At 40.6% G+C, this 19,242-nt stretch overlaps 4 protein-coding genes across 6 annotated transcripts in view; 2 read left to right on the forward strand and 2 right to left on the reverse strand.

The window, feature by feature from the left end:
• Positions 1-5,731, forward strand: part of LOC118420773 (divergent protein kinase domain 1A-like) — a 63,796-nt gene extending 58,065 nt beyond the window's left edge. For all 3 annotated transcript variants that reach the window (XM_035827754.1, XM_035827756.1, XM_035827757.1), the window contains one exon: positions 1,679-5,731. In XM_035827754.1, coding sequence (XP_035683647.1) covers positions 1,679-2,647 — 969 coding nt within the window. In that variant the 3' untranslated portion in view covers positions 2,648-5,731. The remainder of the gene's footprint in view (positions 1-1,678) is intronic.
• LOC118420774 (L-proline trans-4-hydroxylase-like) lies at positions 5,540-9,988 on the reverse strand. Its single transcript, XM_035827758.1, has 8 exons — positions 9,780-9,988; positions 9,263-9,341; positions 8,608-8,800; positions 7,980-8,074; positions 7,722-7,812; positions 7,477-7,606; positions 6,978-7,129; positions 5,540-6,705 (listed from the first exon to the last, which is right to left on the reverse strand). The coding sequence occupies exons 1-8, from the start codon at positions 9,790-9,792 to the stop codon at positions 6,583-6,585; spliced, it is 876 nt and encodes a 291-aa protein (XP_035683651.1). The 5' UTR covers positions 9,793-9,988; the 3' UTR covers positions 5,540-6,582.
• Positions 9,989-10,912: 924 nt separating this feature from the next.
• On the reverse strand, positions 10,913-14,323 carry LOC118420775 (ectoine dioxygenase-like). Its single transcript, XM_035827759.1, has 8 exons — positions 14,234-14,323; positions 13,867-13,945; positions 13,248-13,440; positions 12,889-12,980; positions 12,498-12,588; positions 12,080-12,209; positions 11,512-11,663; positions 10,913-11,207 (listed from the first exon to the last, which is right to left on the reverse strand). The coding sequence occupies exons 1-8, from the start codon at positions 14,244-14,246 to the stop codon at positions 11,088-11,090; spliced, it is 870 nt and encodes a 289-aa protein (XP_035683652.1). The 5' UTR covers positions 14,247-14,323; the 3' UTR covers positions 10,913-11,087.
• A 370-nt stretch (positions 14,324-14,693) lies between these two features.
• On the forward strand, positions 14,694-19,176 carry LOC118420405 (L-proline trans-4-hydroxylase-like). Its single transcript, XM_035827182.1, has 8 exons — positions 14,694-14,907; positions 16,233-16,314; positions 16,703-16,895; positions 17,107-17,198; positions 17,302-17,392; positions 17,733-17,862; positions 18,254-18,411; positions 18,946-19,176. The coding sequence occupies exons 1-8, from the start codon at positions 14,895-14,897 to the stop codon at positions 19,060-19,062; spliced, it is 876 nt and encodes a 291-aa protein (XP_035683075.1). The 5' UTR covers positions 14,694-14,894; the 3' UTR covers positions 19,063-19,176.
• The last annotated feature ends 66 nt before the right edge of the window (positions 19,177-19,242 follow it).

Here is a 19,242-nt window from a genome sequence, read left to right on the forward strand (position 1 = left end):
TGCAGGAATATGCCAACAACCTGAGGATGGGATTTGGCTGTTAGAAATTTGCTGGCTAATGCAAAAGTGTCCCCTTCAAAAGAGTACAGTCATGATCATGTCAAACCTACGTATACCCAAAATGGCTAGCGGGTCCTGCTGTAGCGGTGGTGGCTTGTGCAGATTTGACTGTATATTGTAGGCATTAATTTATTTTTCAAAATAAACAGCTACAGTTGTCACAGCTGGAACTGTTGAAGAAAGATGTCTTGACCTTGTTTGGGTTCAATGTATTACAAATCTTGGTACTTAAGCAGCATTTTGTTTCTGCAGCTCCAGCATTTTGTTTCTGCAGCTCTTCATCTTCAATTCATGACAGCATGAACTTTGTATAACTACTGTACTACAGAGGTGTTTAAACAAGAATTTAAAATACTTTAAAACCTCCTTTTTACATCTACCACAAAATAAAAGCACCTTGAAAGTAACTGAACCTCTTGGCTGGTCTTGTCTACCTCATTAGAAGTGTTTCAAGTTGAGGTTCAATGAACTCTGTACAAAATATCAAGATAAAATTTGTTGTTCCAGCAGTGGACAGCAACAGGCTCGACTTCCCCTTCACACTCTGCTTCCACTAACAGTAATAGCCTCCCTCCTCTATCAAAACAGCCTTTATTGGTACTTATATCCAAAAGTGTTTGTGAGAGTAATGTTCAGAGTAATGTTCCATGAGAATGATGATTGCACGCTGCCCTGTTTCAAGAGAATTCATCAGATTTCTGCAGTAAGGAGCTGATTGTACAGGGTTAATGTACGCAGTGAAGTAATATGTGACTGTATTGGAAAATGCTGGAATTTTTGTGGGCTGAAATCAATTTTTGTTTTGTTGTCTTTCATCTAAGACACATTGGTCTTGCTTTCATTACCATAGGTTAGTCATAAACTTTACTAGTACATAAACCTTTAAAGAATACAAGCTAATGACAATAATGTAGACAAGTTATCCTCCCCGTGGTGCTGCCTCTCATGTGTGCACTGTCAGTTACTCAGTCTTACTGTCCTGAACTGCAGCTAATGCTGTGTGAAGAATCAAAATGGTGTTTCTGCACCATAAGTTTCCAGATAGATGTACTATCTTCATCCAACTTCAAATTCCAGGGAAAATCTTGATACTTTATCTGAGTGTCCATTATGGGTGTACCATAACGGGCTGAAGGCCTGAAGTATAAATGTTACAATGTGATAAACACTGTTATAAGTACTACATGTAATGCGCTTGCAGACTGCCCTGGGCATTTGTTCTGCATCATGTGTTGGCCGTCTAGCTGTAACGCAGATGGACTGTACTCAGAGCACATCTAGCAGAACAGAGCATCTTCTCATAGACTCATATCTGATAGAGTGGGCCGTTTATTTTTTACAGATGTTGTGCTGAAACACTATATGAGATTTGGAATACAATACAATAGATTCACAGTGACATATATCATAATTTGTTGTACAGACAAATACGTGTATCTGGAGCTGGATAAAACATGGAATGTCTTTCCTAGGAGTGTCTTCCAACATCATTGTCACAAATTGTAACTTATAGTTATGAGGCAAGGAAATATTCAAGAGTGGCCCAAAACCACTTGTGAGATAGAGGATTTAGTACATGTTACATGATTGTATAATAAAATCTCTGTCTCCCTCTCAGGTGTACCAAGGCTGGCTCCATGGGGCCAAGCAGATCATCATGAAGTGCAACCTGGCCCCCATCTTCCACGACGGGATCGATCGCGAGATGCCTTACGAGCGTCCCGAGAAGGGCTCCTCCATGGACGACTTCCGAGAGATGCTGCAGGACTTCCTGGAGAGGAACCTCGGGAAGGGGGAACACAACGCTCTGCAAACCCGCATACTAAATGCTGCGGACATCAACAACGACGGGAAAGTGACTCTTGCGGAGGCAAAGTCCATCTGGGCCCTGCTGCAAGTCAACGAGTTCTTCATGATGATGATCCTGCAGGACAGCGAGCACACGCCCAAACTGGAGGGCTTCTGTGGGGACACGTACTTCGTACAGCGGGTGGACGCAAACCGCTTGTACGGAATCCACATCCCGTGGATGTTTGAGATCTTCCTACCCACCAGCTATCGTCAGGCCATGGACCAATGGTTCACCCCCTCGTGGCCCAAAAAGGCCAAGATCGCCGTCGGACTTCTGGAGTTCGTGGAGGAAATTTTTGACAGCTCCCACGGCACCTTCCACATGTGTAAAACCAGCCACACGAACATTGGCTACACAAATAAACACGACTTGAAAATGATTGATCTAAGGAACCTTTACCCAGCCGAGGTGCTGAAAGAGACGCTCACGGAGAAAACGTGTTCTAAAAACTCAGACTGTGAGCTGACAGAGGACTGCAGCTCCATGTGTGACGAGACCGCGTCTCGCTGCACGGGAGAACTCGTTCAGCCGAACCTCTCCAAAATCTGCATAGTTTTACATGACTATCTTCTGAAGGAGGTCCCAGCGGGCATCAAGGATGAGCTGACAGCACTGTTAGACAAGTGCAGCAGACTAACCACAAACACAGAAGATATGCAAATCCACCATTCCCTCATCCTCAACAATCTCAAGTCTTTATTGTGGAAACAGATATCTGACAACCAGGACTCCTAGCACCTGGGGATGATATAGACTTGTATACATAATGTATGTACATGTTAGTTAATGGTATAACATCTTGTTTGGTGCACCCAACTATTGTAGTCAATTTGGTGTGGAAATACAAATGTAAGTACATGAATGATGAATGGTATTAAATCGCAAAAAAATTCAGAAAGATACATATACATGTATCATTTGTGGAACTTCCAAAGGGTATCAATATATGTACATGTAGCAAAAATTTATTTAGTATCTCTGATAATCAGAGAAGAGGTTATTGATATTAAGGCATAAGATCTGTAGTAATGATATCTTGAGGACGGACATTGTTGGATGCACCATGTTGGATGTTTATGATGTAGATAAAGTAGATGTTAAGAATGTAACTTCCAAGGAGGTGTTGTACCTCTATAAGACTGATTCAATGTTAAGATGGGAAAGGAGGACATCTTTGTAGATTAAGAATTAGCTTGCCATCTTGATCTGAAAGAGTGAAAGTTATTCCAATCTTCTTCCAATACCAGTCCTTTAGAAAGTATTGGAACTTCCCTAATGATGTACAATGTACATGTAGGATGTGAAGTCACTGAGTCTGTTCACCTGTTTTTCTTAGCACATGCCACAGCAGACATACACACGTACAGAGAGCAATACTACATTTCCACTGTCCTGTCAGATCATCGACAGATGGGTATCACACTGATCTTGTCTCCAAAACCATTCCTGTACACATGGATACAAAATGGGTGACACATCATTGCATTTCCATCTGATTTGGCATTGCCGTCTGGTGATAGAAATCCATCTTTGCTGCATCTTTATCTTTCAAAGATACATGTATGCTGCTCTGCTTCCCTGAAACTCTAATGCAGTGTAAGTATGTTGCAGCATATGTAGCAACTGGATGATGGTGAAAATGTTTTATTTCCATTATTTTTGAAAACATGAAGTGGTCAGAATTCTTCCCACTTCATTCAATGTTAAATGGACGGTCAAGTGTGAACATACTGCCCTGGTCAACAGGCTGACAAAAACTGAAACTGCCTAACAGGCACCATACTGGACACCTTTAAATTTGATACAGAAACATTCAGCCCACCAATGTGTTACTTCCCACCAGTATTTTAGCATATGTCATTTACAATTGTTAAGGACTGGAGCATCAACTTCCTGTGTCTCCTGTCTTCTTCAGAATGACAGTATTTTAGGTTCCGTGCACACCTTTATTTTTCTGTACAGCATAGCATTAGCTTTTTGTGAAAGTATGCAGCACCGTATGAAAAGATATCATGACATTCAGAGTTAAATCAGTAGGGGTCTATGGTAATGGTAAAGGTAATGATTGTTTGTGTAAGAAAGAAGCACAAGTCAACAACTTCACCAATAATTAAAATCCCACCTTAGAGATTCCCACATTATTAGGTAAATCTATGGTTACACAGTGAAATTTTGGTGCACAAATTACCGTTAAGTACATGTTTCCTATGTTACCATTAGGTAAAATATACCTGTAGGCTTATGGAGCTATGGAAAAAGAGATAAAATATTATTTTGCTTACTTTTACAGTAAAGAAACTTGACAATGTATTTGAAGCTATAGCAAGTTTATCTTTTGAAATGGATAGAAAATGTTGAAGTTTGGCTTTGCTGTATTTCTCTGGTAAAGGTGGCAGTACTGTGCATGTGCATACCATCCTGTGGCACGCACAGCTATGTACCTAATGTCATTGCAAAGTTACTGCATGGACATAATGTTTTAAAAAACTGTCATATGTACATTTCCTTTTGCCGTTCACCATATGAATTATTATCAGAAAGTTTTGTTGCTATGCTGTTGCTTCAGTCCTCTCCAGAAGTGTAGGGAGCTCTGGTGAGGGCTAAGATGAATGCAGATGGAGCTGATGCTTATGTGGAAAAGAAGGATTCATTTCTCCTCTAGGATAGGACAGTTGCTGATCTGAGATGACCAAGCTGCAGTATGTGGTCCTTCCAGTAGGTGGAGCAGTTTATTTGTCTCCCATGTTGTGAGATGAGCAGAAAAGCTTTATGTGACACAGAGGTGTAACTGTTATACTATGATACACAATGTAGCACCCACTATTATGCTTCCCATTTTATGATATAGTGGACACTACCCAGTCTCGAGTCATTTGAATAGAAGTCTGGCCAACCATGTGAGAACTTTTAAGCATTGTTTTCTGAAATATGAAGCACATTTCTGAATGTTACATGTTATGCAGTTGCTTCAGAATGTGTGTTTGAAATAAAGGTAGCAATGTATTTTCACTTATAGAGTCTGTTACCATTCCAAACGTTTGGATGAAAACTTTTGGATGAATAGTTTTGACTAGAGCTGAATCTTACAGGAATACATGCACAGAGCAACTTGTGAAAAGGAATGATGATGAAACGTTTAGACATTTGACTTACCATGTCAGGTTAATTTTGCTTGTATCAGTGATTTTGTTAGTAACTCCAGTCCATGCCTGTTAATTTCAAGCATTAGAAAGAGCACAACATGTACAGTGAACAGTTATAGGAGCTGCGGTTTTATTGAACAGTTAAAGATATTTATTCCAGATCAGCTGATGATGCCATGTTTATTTCATGCTAGCCTACTGTAATTACAAGACATTGCAAGACATGAATTTCTGCAGTTTGCCTATTATATGAGACTTGTTTTATAAGGATAATCAATTGTCAGATAACATAAACGGTAGTAGACACATTGCGCAGTTTATGGTTACATTGATCAGTTCACTGTTATCCATTTTCGATACATACATGGTGTTGTGCAATTTACAACTGGAGTGGTGACTATTTAGACAATTGTTAGAAAGACAATACTCCATAACACAAGCCTTACGGTAGCCAATGATTAAGTTTTTGCGTTGTAAAAGATAAAAGAAATATAACTTGCACTTCTCATGCTTTGTTCAATTTGTTTATGTTAAGCAGCGGTTGTTTCTTCCAGGGAGAATATTAGAGTTATGATTATGGCACACTTTTGTGAAATTTTGACTTCCATTCTTTTCTAGTCAAAGTCTGTGCTGTAGTGATGGTTTCATCATAAAGCTGGCTTGGGGTCCACATGTTCTGAAAATGGATGTCTTTGTCTTGATTTATTTTGTCTTAGTTCCTCTCTAGTTTATCAGTAGAACTTGTGGAAGAGTCTTAGTGTGGAAGAGTTAGCTTGAAAAAGTCTGCTTGTTTCTCAGGTACATGTATGTACTGTTCCTGCCCTATTTACATTACATGTAATTACGTGGACTGAATGGGAAGAGACATACATGTACAGTTAAACAATCATGTACAATTTATTCTCTGGTGAGGACCACCTGACCAATGCAGTAAACATCCAGTCTATTGTGACCACGTCCTGTCCACATAATATTATACATTTTGATTTTACTGGTCAAGTGGTCTTCTCAGAAAGTTTTAACTGCAGATGGACCTCAATGTTGAAGAATGTTCCAATTTGTGATAAACATTGTGGAGTGACAGCACTACCAAGTGGTGATGAGAATGAAACGTAGGGAAATGATAATGCTACAGAACCAATCAATCAATTTGACACAATTCGTTGGAAATATTACCGAGTATCATGCAGTTACACCAGCCAGTGTTAGACATGAAATTTCTGGGTTCCTACAAAGTACTGAGGGCTGTTAGCTGATCATGTGACCAGTACAGAACCTGTTAACTGATCAGGTGACCAGTACAGAACCTTTTAACTGATCAGGTGACCAGTACAGAACCTGTTAGCTGATCATGTGACCAGTACAGAACCTGTTAGCTGATCATGTGACCAGTACAGAACCTGTTAGCTGATCATGTGACCAGTACAGAACCTTTTAACTGATCAGGTGACCAGTACAGAACCTGTTAGCTGATCAGGTGACCAGTACAGAACCTGTTAGCTGATCAGGTGACCAGTACAGAGCCTATCATTCGTCCCCCTTGAAGGTCGTGAGGTCGGCCTTGACTGTCTTGTCCATGCTCGGGTCCACAAACTCCTTCCCTGTCATGTCTGTGAAGTTCTCACACTTCAAGATGGCGTCGTTGGGAACCTGTGTATTAAAAGAAAAATGTTAATGTCAAATCAGGAAAGCACACATCACAAAATGAAATATGCACTGTTCTAAAAGAAAGTAAGGCACCACGAATTACATGTACTATGTTGTTACCTTTTCTGGAACCACATAAAAAATTGGCATTTCAATGAGACTGCAACAAGTATGCCTACCTTCCAGAGAACACTTTTCAAGCTGCAATCTGAAGTGGGAATATTTTTATGATGCAGAGTCTTAAACTGAAACACAACTATAGAAAAATCATGTACCTTGTGCAGCGGTGTGTACTGTGGATGATGATGCACGTACACAGGGTTGTTACTGGCGCGGTTATAAGAACAGATGAAGTTCCAGCGGCGCCGCGGGGAGTCGTTCTTGTCGCTGCTGTGCAGCAGGTTGCAGTGGAAAAACAGCGCATCACCTGGAATTGCGCAGAAATCACACATTTGTACATGCAGTATTTATATCAGATTCTCCAAATTTAGCATTAATCCCTCCCAATAGCTCTTAGGGCACACAACTGTGTGCAATCAGTGAAGCAGGAGGCCTAGGCTAATCCACTTGTAATGGTCCGTGTGTTTAACTACTGTCCCCTACAGCTGAGTGCCTAACACAAAAAGTAGTATGCACCTTTGTAATGACGGGGATCAAACTCACAAGTTACAACCAACTGAATACAAATGTATAGGCAAACACTCTACTCACTTGGCCATTACACAGATTCTCCAAAGCTATTGTTATCAAATTAAAGTGAGATTCTAGTCTTACCTTCGTCCAGTTCTGCATACTCCAGTGGGAAGATCTTCATGGCCTCCCCCACCCTCTTCATGTCTGCTCCAGTCTGCCCTCCCACAAACACGTGGTCAATACGCCCCAGTTTGTGAGAGCCAGGAAGAAACTGTGGGTGAACAGTTACAATGTGAGCATTATTAAATTGGGTTCTATAAAAATGCTTACTAACATTAATTTCAACATGAAATATAGCAATGATGTTATATTTCAGAAATCTCTACCTGCAAACACCCATTCTCCCTGTCTGCCTTGTCAACTGCAATGATCACAGAAGCCATGTCAGGAAACAGATTGCCGTTCTTGTACCAGTAGCTGTGAAAGATACCAACACACTGGCTAACTTCACATTGCAATACATACATGTATCTAAACTCCAGACATGAAGCAAAATTGATGTGAACAGAGATGTTGAGGGATGTGGGTGAAGCTGACATACCCATAGTGATATGAACAGAGATGAGACCTGTGTGTGCACGTACCCATAGTCCTGATGCCAGTTGATGTTCCCACCAGAATGAGGCTCCTTCATGACCAGTTTGGTGTGGTAGTGGTAGACCTCCTGTCCTCCTAGCAACTGGAGGAAGCAGAACCAACAGAACACTCAGATAATGCTAGTTCACCTTTAGTCCCAGGGCAACCTATATCCGTTGTTTAAAGAATGCATATCTAGGGATGTCAAGTTGACGGACGGTGGTTTCAAGCTGCAATGCTTTGAAAATATTGCAATTTGGAACCACTGTCCTTCGACTTGATATCTCAAGATACCCCGTTTTCAAAAACAACAGATATAGGTTACCCCACGAATAAAGGTGAACATGGCATTACATGTATGTTACATGAGTACACTGAACTTCAGGTAACAATTTTTTTAATGATGTGATAGAAAATTTGTGACAGTTTTACTGTAACTTTGCATAAAATTTGGAGTGCTAAAAAATGCCACATTAATAAATGTCAAATTCGACAACTGCACATCACACTTCTGATTTTATGCACATAACATTATATAATTCTTTCATTGAGAAGAAATCCTGATTAGGCTAACCATATGTATTCAAGATTGATTGATAGATAAATGAATAAATATCTCAAGGACTGGTATTTTACCTTTTCCGTGTATCCAGCCACCTTCTCCGCCCTCCCTACCATCCCAGTGACATCATCACCAGGGTGGCTCCAGATACAGTATCCGCAGCTCCTGCCTTTCCCGTCTGGGATCTGGTAGGAGTGTTTGGTGATCCCTTCACTGTGATCCACTGCCTTGTGGATCTTCTGCATCTCTTCTTTTGTAAGTAAGCCTCTGTAGTAAGATACAACTAAGGGATCATGTTTCGGCGATTTTCTGGTAATGTTAACTTAACTTTTATTCATTATGCAGATGTGCCTGCAGTTCCAGGGGAAGCTGCAAGTAACCCTAAACCTGTGCCACTTTTTCTGACATCAAACGCTGTCTGCCACCAAAAAGTAAGGACCATACCAGGTTCAGGACAAAAGATACCAACATTTTAAAACATTCTGCTAGAGTAGTAAGGTAAGCAGCCAGGAGGCCCATAATTCACCCTGACCTTTCTTTGTCTTCCAATGCCAACCCTTGTACCAAACACCAGCAGAATCCTTCTTGAGGTTCAAGGCTTGTTCAAAGTTATTCCGACCACAAATATCACCAAACAACAACACACACACTCATACAGATCAAAAACAGTACGTCCAATTTTCATGCATGGTAGTAATATAATAACATAAGTGGCAAATAATTTCTAACCTAACGATGAAGCAGCCATGTTCATCAAAGTTGGCCTGTACTTCAGGGGTGATGTCAAATGTTTCACTCCACTCGTACTCTGTAAGGAGAGGTTATCAGGTGATTATTATTAAAGCTTTAGCTAAAGATTAAGTACATTGTTGGGTCCCATACACACAGTCTACTTCCCAGAATCGTTCGAATTTGGTCCTACCATTTGGTTTGATTAGCGTAGCATTCGTTTATTATCTCGTCTGTCAGATTCCTGCTACACACTTTTATTAACCTTTCATGTAAAGGCAGCCGAACTTGCCATGGTCACTTTTGAAAGCCATTCCTATTGGTCAATTTTCAAAGAGCTTCTGAAGACGACAAAAGATTGAAAAATATCTGTCATGGTCATGAAAGTACACAAGCAAGTGGATATCAAACAGTGAATACAATGGGTAATTTCGTGTCTTAAAAGGCTTTTATGGTTCACTTCATTAGGCGTTTAACCGTTGCAAAATCCTGACCACAAGGATATGGGGATACCTACCGGCCACCGGCATGTTGTCGTCTTGGTCAGTTCTTCAGGTTGATGAGATAGTGTTCGACTTATACTTTCTTCCCGTCAGGCAGAGGCACTCACTGGTGTATATGTCAGCTACCACGTACATGTATGTGTACCTCGATGGGTCAAAAGTCCACTATTCCTAAGGTCAACCTTGTATCAGAAGGCTACGATCTTTTGTTTGTTGGAGGCCTTTTAGGGGTGTGGTACATGTATTCATTTAGATTGCAATATTAATTCAATTAAGGTGAACCAAATGGAACTACGGTTCAATTGGTAATGTTAGTGCTAACTTCCGAATATGTAGGTACCGCGGCAACAATGTTCATGCTCATAGACTACAAGCAATAAGAACTTTATTGCACGACAATTGTACATGGTACAATGTATGGCAACAACTATCACACAAAGTACAAAATTCCAAAGAGCATGTAGTTTCATATGCATGTTTAACTACCTAGTGTGCAGATCATGACCATGTCAAATTGTACATCAGATGTCGAAATGACTGGCACCGATATCCTTTGGACAGCCTGAGTAAACGGTACAAAGTCCGAAGGGTCGAGTTTTGTGCAACAAGCAAAACGTCAATGACCGGTCGTTTGGGTCATAGTGCACAGTATGAGGATCTGCTTATTCTATGGATACTGTATTGACTGCTTAGTATATTGTTAGCACAATGATTGAACCTCGTCGAAGTCTTGGAAAGTTGCGATTCGAAGATTTTTCCGTGGCCACAGGCAGATTCACACTTGTCAGGGAACGACTTCTCAATGATTGAACCTGTTACATCCACGTGGTTGTTGAAGAGATACTCCAGGAGATTTTCAGCTCAGCTCTTTCATTTGATCCGACTGCTGTTTGTGTTGTTTTCTTATTGTCCCAAAATATATCAGCATCTTGGCCAATAGTTATTGTATATTGTCTTTCAATCATATTCTACCACACTCTAATGTACTAGAGATTATCACTGCTGCCATACATATTTAGGACTTTCCATCATCAGAATAAGCTACATTCAATCAAACACTGTTGAATTCTTGGGTACGAAAGAATATACTTCAAGGTCTCGAGCAAAATCTACTGTTAGTTGTCGATATCAAGACCACGTGACGGTCATATGTAGAAACCTTGGCTCATCAAACCTGAAAGATGAAACGTTTTTGAGATCCTTTGTTCCACAGCTAACGTAAACACTACATCGCCAAGAAACATCCCTTACAAGCAGTTTTCTTCTCGATTTTCGCACAATTAACGAAATTTGATGGATCATAGTATTTTCGTCTTTTTCTCTTAATCCTTCTCGGAGTCCTCCAAATCTATCTTGATGGTTTTGTCCACGGCAGGGTCCATGAAGTCCTTGCCGGACAGGTCAGTGAAGTTTTCACACGTCAGGATGGCGTCGTTTGGGACCTGAAGGAGACACAATCGGTAGACGTTTGGGTCTATCACATTGACTGTACACTATATACAATGTAAATGGACATCACGTATACAGGTATATTCTTCTTTTCGTTTTCTCTTCCCTTCATCAAGTCGACTGAGCGGATATCAAGTACATAGCTTTTTGATGATTATTCCAAGGAAATTCTGCTTTTTGGTGTCGGATGTCTAACCTTCATCGACGTACTCCAAGGAAAGACCGTCTACTTCAACAACCTTGCTTACTCTGTTTCTGTTTCTCTTTTTGTTGTTGTTTTTTGTTTTGTGAGCCTACCTTGTGTAGCGGTGTGTACTGTGGATGATGGTGCACGTACACAGGGTTGTTACTGGCGCGGTTATAAGAACAGATGAAGTTCCAGCGGCGCCGCGGGGAGTCGTTCTTGTCGCTGCTGTGCAGCAGGTTGCAGTGGAAAAACAGCGCATCACCTGTAGATATCAACCAATACGTGATTCGGACGGATATACCGTAGCTTTCTCATTTTCTAATTATAAACTATGGAGTAGCATCACATAGGCAAATTCACAGTGGTGTTCCTAAAACAAAACAAAATTTCGATGAGTCAATTTTGTTGAGTTGGCGAACAGCTGAATTCTACATAATGTAATTTGCCAACTCACATGAACTTTGATGCTAAAACAAAATACAGTGAAATAAAACAACAAAATTGTTCACATTGAAATACATGTACAAATGTATAATGTATACAAAAATGTGCAAATGATCATGAAACATATTTGCCAGAAAAGTCTGAATATGAAAGCTTAAGTATGGGCATTGTTGAGAAAGATAATAATCAAAAGATTGATGTCAGGACTCTTCCTGAGGAAATAGCGACACCAACCTTCCTCCAGCTCCACATAGTCACGTGTGAATATCTTCATGACCTGGTTTAACCTCTCCTTGTCTGCGCCGGTTTGACCCCCCACGAAGGTATGGTCGATGCGCCCCAACTTGTGAGACCCACGAAGAACCTGAAGTATGAATAGAATATTGTGTACATCCGCACACCTATAGTGATACAAGAAAGGAAGAATTGTGGAAGACAATACTTTTCATTCGTGTTATACGTTTGCTGGTTGGTGAATTGACCAATGTATATTCATTCTCTTATATATACAAGCTACGGACGGGTCGTGGCCATGGGGATAAAGCTGAAATACAATTGCAATTACAGTGATACAAGGACAATGTGTTACTACATCTACATCTGTGTTACTGTGTGACAAGCTAGTTCTGTGCGCTTAATTGTCCAGTTTTACCTGCAGACACCCGTTCTCTCTGTCAGCCTTGTCCACCGCGATGAGTACAGACCCCATGTGTGGGAACAGGCACCCGTTCTTGTACCAGTACCTGCAGTGGCCATATATATTTTCCAAGTTCTTAAGTGCTAGTCGTGGATATTCAACCAACACATGAAAATGATTGCCTTATTTGTAGACAGAAGATGTGAATTTTGGAGATATCATGCTGGCGTTTTGAATTTAATGATAAAATGTTTGCTATCAAATTGCCGAGCGGATATGATTATCACCCTTCCAATCCATCGATGTCATAAATATTATAATAACTTTAGAGTAGCATTAGATAAGTCTGTTACTGGTAACGCTGTTTGAGATGGAGAGCTAGTACAAAATGCTGTGTTTTTCTCACCCGTAGTCCTGATGCCAGTTGACGTTGCCTCCCGTGTGAGGCTCCTTCATGACGAGTTTGCCGTGGTAGTGATACACCTCACCTTCCAGCAACTGGGGAATCAAAGTCTGTTCTTAGATCTTCTTAAGTTATCAATACTGTACTTCAAATGATCGAATAAAATGTCGAATGTCGAATTAAAATAGGGGCTTTTATCGTCAAGAATCATGACATAACATTACATGACAAAGATGTGTATAATGAAAGTTGCTTTCGGGTCCAATTAAAAATTGTGGGCTTACCAGATTGAACTTTGAATTTGAATTTTGTAACAGTAAATTAATTGACATATTGCTAAAAGCAAAACGATATATAACGACCTTCTCCATCGTTCCGACAACTTTTTCGATCCTCCCGACCATCCCGGTGACGTCATTTCCGGGCTGGCTCCAGATGCAGTAGGAGCTGTTTCTGCCCCTTCCATCCGGGATCTCGAAGGTGAAGTCCCGTAAGCCGTTCAAGTGTTCAGCTGCTTTACGTACCTTCAGCATCTCTTCTTTCGACAGAAGACCTCTGAGATAAACCAACAGAGTACGATACGTGTATACCAAAATCAGCATATGCCATACTAATACGTTGGTGAATACGACAGGTGAATGAAATGACTGACTGAATGGCGCTGGTTTTACAAGTTATAACAAGCCTTTGGACAAGATATTACATGTACATAATATTCTCCATAGCCGGCTCTCTCGGCCTTTTTCCTCTTTTTTTTTCTTCTCAAAATACATTTTTGCTGGCCATTTCTTTTTGTTTTCATTTTTTCTTTGGGTCGCTCGCACTACGGGCCGAGAGCCTGCTATCATGGCTATGGAGGCTAGGACATAACACTATTTATGACAATATGCCCATCTTATATTTCAAATGTATTGCAGCGTTTTAATTAAACATTTGCGAAGAATAAGGATGTTATGTTACTGCAAACTTTTGTATTATTACCTGACTATGATGTACCCATGTTTCTCGAAATCTGATTTCACCTCAGAAGTGACGTCGAAATGTTCACTCCAGCTGTATTCTGGTAGGAGAAGAAAGGAAAAAGATACGGTTGGTATACTATATAGCTAGTATTGTTTGGTTCAATATGCGTCAATTGATATCACTGCTGTGGTATAGGTATTGATGATGTTTTCTGTGCAACAGGTCTCGCAGCCAATCTTCTTTGTTTTTGTTAACATACTGGTAAACATTTCTTTCCATTAAAATCTCGAGGCACTGAACTAAAACACAACCAACATTACGACAGTCTTTCTATGATCGAGAAATACGGCAACACTATTTATGGCTACTGACTGTATCCACGTACCTGCCACTGCCATGTTGGCTATTGGGCCCCACACAATTCAAACCCAAGACTCCTGCAGTGTGCCACAAATTATTCAAAGATTAACACAACTCGTCACCGTTATTGTATGAAAACTACATTTCAGAAAATTATTGAGGACATGTATCAATGTTACTACTCATGGGAGACGGTAAGACACCTAAGGGTCAATACTAGGTCACTGTGTCAAATAAAATACCGTGTTTACTTTCTCTTCTTAACGTGGGTAAGCGATAACATTTAACATGTTTAACAAGCTTAAAACAATTGCACAAATAGCCTATACGCACTCGATACGTACGTAGTAGGTTATGTACAAGTAAAAACGATCATTGGCTTCCGTCTTACCTGCGTACCCTTTGACCTCTTACCTGGGCTGTGTTGCTGGGTGACTTATTGATGGGTTATAGGGCACCCGGTATGTGATGTGTCAGCTAGTTTGTTTGACAAGATGTTTAAATACCAAAGGTCGGGGCATTGCTTTTGTTGTTTTGTTCAGAACATTTGAGAAAAGGTCTCTTTGACCTAACCATTCATAGTTAGAGGAAATTCACCTTGCTCGAAGTGGCTGATCTGGGCCCAGGCAGTGATACATTTATAACTTGTTGTTAAAAGGATCCAAACAAGCAAGAACGGAGTCATCATGCCAACATCAGGTGAGAGATGACACGGATCTATAAAAGTGTCTTCGGGCAAAATCCCGGTGTGACAGCGATCTCGCCCCCCCGGCGATCTCGCCCCCCCGGGGGGCGAGATCACTAGCGTTTTCGCCCCCCTTTAGCGTTTTCGCCCCCCCCCCCCCCAAGAGCAGCTGGTTACTACATATTACAGGTGCGCTACCTGGTACTATACTGCACCTGGGGAGTAACGTATATGGTGTGTTACCTGGTACCTATATGGCACCTTATTACCGTACCGTAAGATGTCATACCTCGAAAGTCGATACTATATTGTTCGGTGCAAACATGACATTGAAATGAAAAAGAATTTTTTTCAGCTGAGGTGGCATAAAAACAGTGCTACTGCGAACGTATAAATCAACACCGTCTATGGTACGGAATACGTCAGCTATATGTTTTCAATTTGTCACAGTGTTTTCTTTCTTGTGCTGGAAACATTTTCAAAGCACTAACAAAAACACACGTACGTGAATAATAGTTTCTCATTATAAACACTATCTACGCGCAAGTTGATATAGCTGTTGCTAAATGCTACACAAACACTGGTAAAGTACCTGTCTTAAGAAACACGGGTAAATGCATCAGTTCCTAAATACTAGAAAAAACAGTCATGTTGGAGGTAAAGACATCCCTTGGCCAGGTGCATATACCAAAATGTGCGTTATTCTAATTAATACCTAATATTTGCATAATTAATAAAGACATTACATAGTTCTTTTGTGGTCACTTCATGGTAGAGACTTCATATTGGAGATATATAGGTTGCTTGAGGACAGGTGAATTCAATGAAATACATCTTATGTCAAGACCCAGGTATATGCAATAATGGGAGTACAAGGGACCAAACCCTCCTTGTCTGAAACAAGTTCAACTATATTATTACCATGTAATTACGTTAATATTGATGCTATGAATGGAGTTATGTATCAAACTCGTGTACTTATATCATTCTGAAACTACATTTTGTGATTTATACCAATCAACTTCTAAAATGTCATGTAAACCCGTTTTTTTTGGGGGGGGGGGGCGAAATCGCTAAAGGGGGGCGAGGTAGGGGGGCGAGATCACTAGCCGGGGAGGGCGAGATCGCTAGTGATTTCGCCCCCGGGGGGGGCGAGATCACGGGGGGGCGAGATCGCTGTCACACCGGTGTGTATCTAGTTATATTCGGACCACTTTACGCTTAGATTGCGAAGTACCGTTTGTACTAAACCAGTCTTTTTGTTAGTACACAGTGGTACAAATCACTTAATACTTTGAATATGTCATCTACATTATATACGACATTTTCTTATTTTCAGACTATCAGTACGAAGAGGGCATCTTTGACGTCGCGCCCGAAATAAAACGTGACTTCGACGAGAATGGCTACGTCATCATCAGGTAGGGTTCACATACTGAGTAGAATAAGAAAGGAAAAAGTAAAAACATAACTTTGATACAATAGCGTCTAAATCCGATTCTTATATGTTCATACAATATATATTATGTAACGCTAGTTAACTTTTTTCCACGGGGTAACCTATACCCGTTGTTTTAAAAAAACAGGGTACTTAGGGACATCAAGTCAAAGGATGTGGTTTCAAAATACAACATTTTGAAAATATTGCAGTTTGAAACTACCGTCCGTCGCTAAGTACACAACGGATGTAGGTTGCCCCACGGATAAAGGTGAACTATCGTTAATGCATGTATGAGAAAACGGTTGAAAGATTGTTGTCCTCTATTATATATTTAATCAAGAATCTTTCTTTTTTTGTCTCCAATTCAGGGGTGTTCTGAATAAACAGGAGATTACGAAACTACGACACGCGTGTGAGTTGGAGGAAGGAGTGAAGAAACATTCGTACGAGATTCCCGACGGGTCCGGTAAGAACATCCGACTCTGCATCTGGAGACACCCCGGAAATGACGTCACATCGATGATAGCCAGGATGGAGAAAACGGCGGGATTCATGGGAAAGGTAAAAAAGAAGGTGTTGCCCCCTGAAAATTTGCCTTTTTCTTATCTATGTCGGTTTTGTTTCTTAATTTGTTTCTTATTCTTATTTAAACTGTAATAACCTTTATTGCACATTCATGCCCTATCGTACTATCTAAATTGAGACATAACGGTACATCTTTTCTTCTTTATGTTGGTTTTGTTTGTTATTTATTGTTTCGTTGTTTTGTCAGTTCCTGGGAGGTGAAGTGTACCATCACCACAGTAAACTGATTCAGAAGGAGCCGTACACTGGAGGACTGTTCAGCTGGCACCAGGACTACGGGTATGCACAAAGTTTGCCGAAGTTCTTCAAAATAGGTTTACTGTCTTTTGTGGTAGCCATTCTGTACTGGTAATTCATTACTTTTCTATCTCACGTCACATAGATATTGGTACAAAAATGGCTGCCTCTTCCCCGACATGGCATCCTTCCATCTCGCCGTAGATAAGGCAGACAGGGAGAACGGGTGCATGCAGGTATGGTTACATTTTCCGATAAGAATTGAGGCAATATGATGCCTGAATTAGTGAATAGGGTGTTCAGCGTTGCAATGATGTCTCCATTATTTCTGTGATGCTTGGTGATAATCGTTTTCACTCTTAAAATCTTTATTCTACTCGATTGAATGCGTCCAGCCGAAGCTTTATACTGGTGATGTAGCTTCTGCCTGTTTCATCCTAAAATCTAAATATACTTTCCTGCATGTCGTTCAACATGAACATAAGTTATCATAAGCAAATGAAAGCCCATGGATATTTGAATATACTAAATTTGACACAGCCAAATATACTCTTTGCTTTCCACGTTACTTCCCAGATTCTCCCGGGCTCGCACAAGCTGGGCCGTATTGACCACACGTTTGTGGGCGGGCAGCAGGGGGCGGACCTGGAGCGGGTCAACCACGTCAGGAAACTGTTCGACCTGGTTCACCTGGAGCTGGATGAAGGTGAAACTGTAAAATCGAACATTTAGGCGCAAACATGACACAGAAAGCTTTGCTGACAAAAAGAACAATGTCTTTTGTACGTCAACTATAAACTACAGAATAAAGATACAAAATGAATCTTAAGCTTCTACTAGCTTAGCAATGAAAGCAATGTCAACATCCGTAATATCACATTACACTCATGCACGAATAATCTTGGGTTTCAATATATACTAATAAAGTAACATGCGCACCAAATTGTCAGTGGATGATGTTACGTATACGTAGTGTTGACACGGTTGAAATGAAAGTTTATAAGCTGCTGGTTTTATATTTTTCTTGGTGTCTTCAAAGTAACACAATTCATATGGCTATTGTGTTTTATGACTCACAGTTAGTTGATGATTTGTAGGTGACGCCTGCTACTTCCACAGCAACCTGCTGCACTGCAGCAGTCAGAACAACTCCGCTAGGCGGCGCTGGGCCATAGTCACCGCCTTCAACCGCGCCACTAACAACCCCGTACCTGAGGAGTCCCACCCCTGGCCCCTTTACACACCTATACAGATGGTGGGTCAATGCTGGGCAAACCAATCCCACAAAAAACTAAATTCAGAACTATTCTAACAATTATGAAGCAAAATTGTATATCTTTCAGCAAACAATTTTCACATAACTTTTACCAATGAGGTTTCTTTTTAATTTCCTCGCTTGCTTATACTTTGACAACTGAAAAACAAAATATTGTTATGTTACATGTAATTGAGACAACTGTGCAATATGATTTTGAGGTAATAACGAACACTGTGCAATATTATCTATGTAATATCTTTTGTCAATCCGTCAATATATATATATGTCCCCGCATGTTCGGTCAGTAATGACCCATGTGACCTGGGATATATTTAAATTTCTTTTATCTACAAATAAAGAATGATTTTACTACTACTGACAGTAATTACCTCGGTAACCATTACGCTTTCCCAAACTGTATGTTTAGACGGAGGTAGATGTGAGGAAATACCTTCAATTGTAAATTCAGTCTACAGCATTTGATACATCTCTGAGGATATCCTTTGCTAGTTCTTATTTGTACCCCTCCAGATGCCGAATGACGCGCTGCTAAAGTGTGAGAACTTTACCGACCTGAGCGGCAAGGCCTTCGTGGACCCCACCACTGACAAGAACGTCAAGACCGACCCCAACTCGCTCCAGACGTGATTCAAGTCAGAGCGTATTGGTCTGAAATGTGAACTGTTTGCATGCTGAAATGCGCATTTCTCTGTATTAGTTTTACAGAGGCCATGAAAACTGAATAAATTTCATGTTACTACACTGACGTGACTGTTTTCATGTTTATGTGTTCTTTAATCATACTTCACTACCTCATGACCTCAGGAG

The sequence above is a fragment of the Branchiostoma floridae genome, chromosome 8, assembly GCF_000003815.2.
Source record: "Branchiostoma floridae strain S238N-H82 chromosome 8, Bfl_VNyyK, whole genome shotgun sequence".
Lineage (NCBI taxonomy): Eukaryota > Metazoa > Chordata > Leptocardii > Amphioxiformes > Branchiostomatidae > Branchiostoma > Branchiostoma floridae.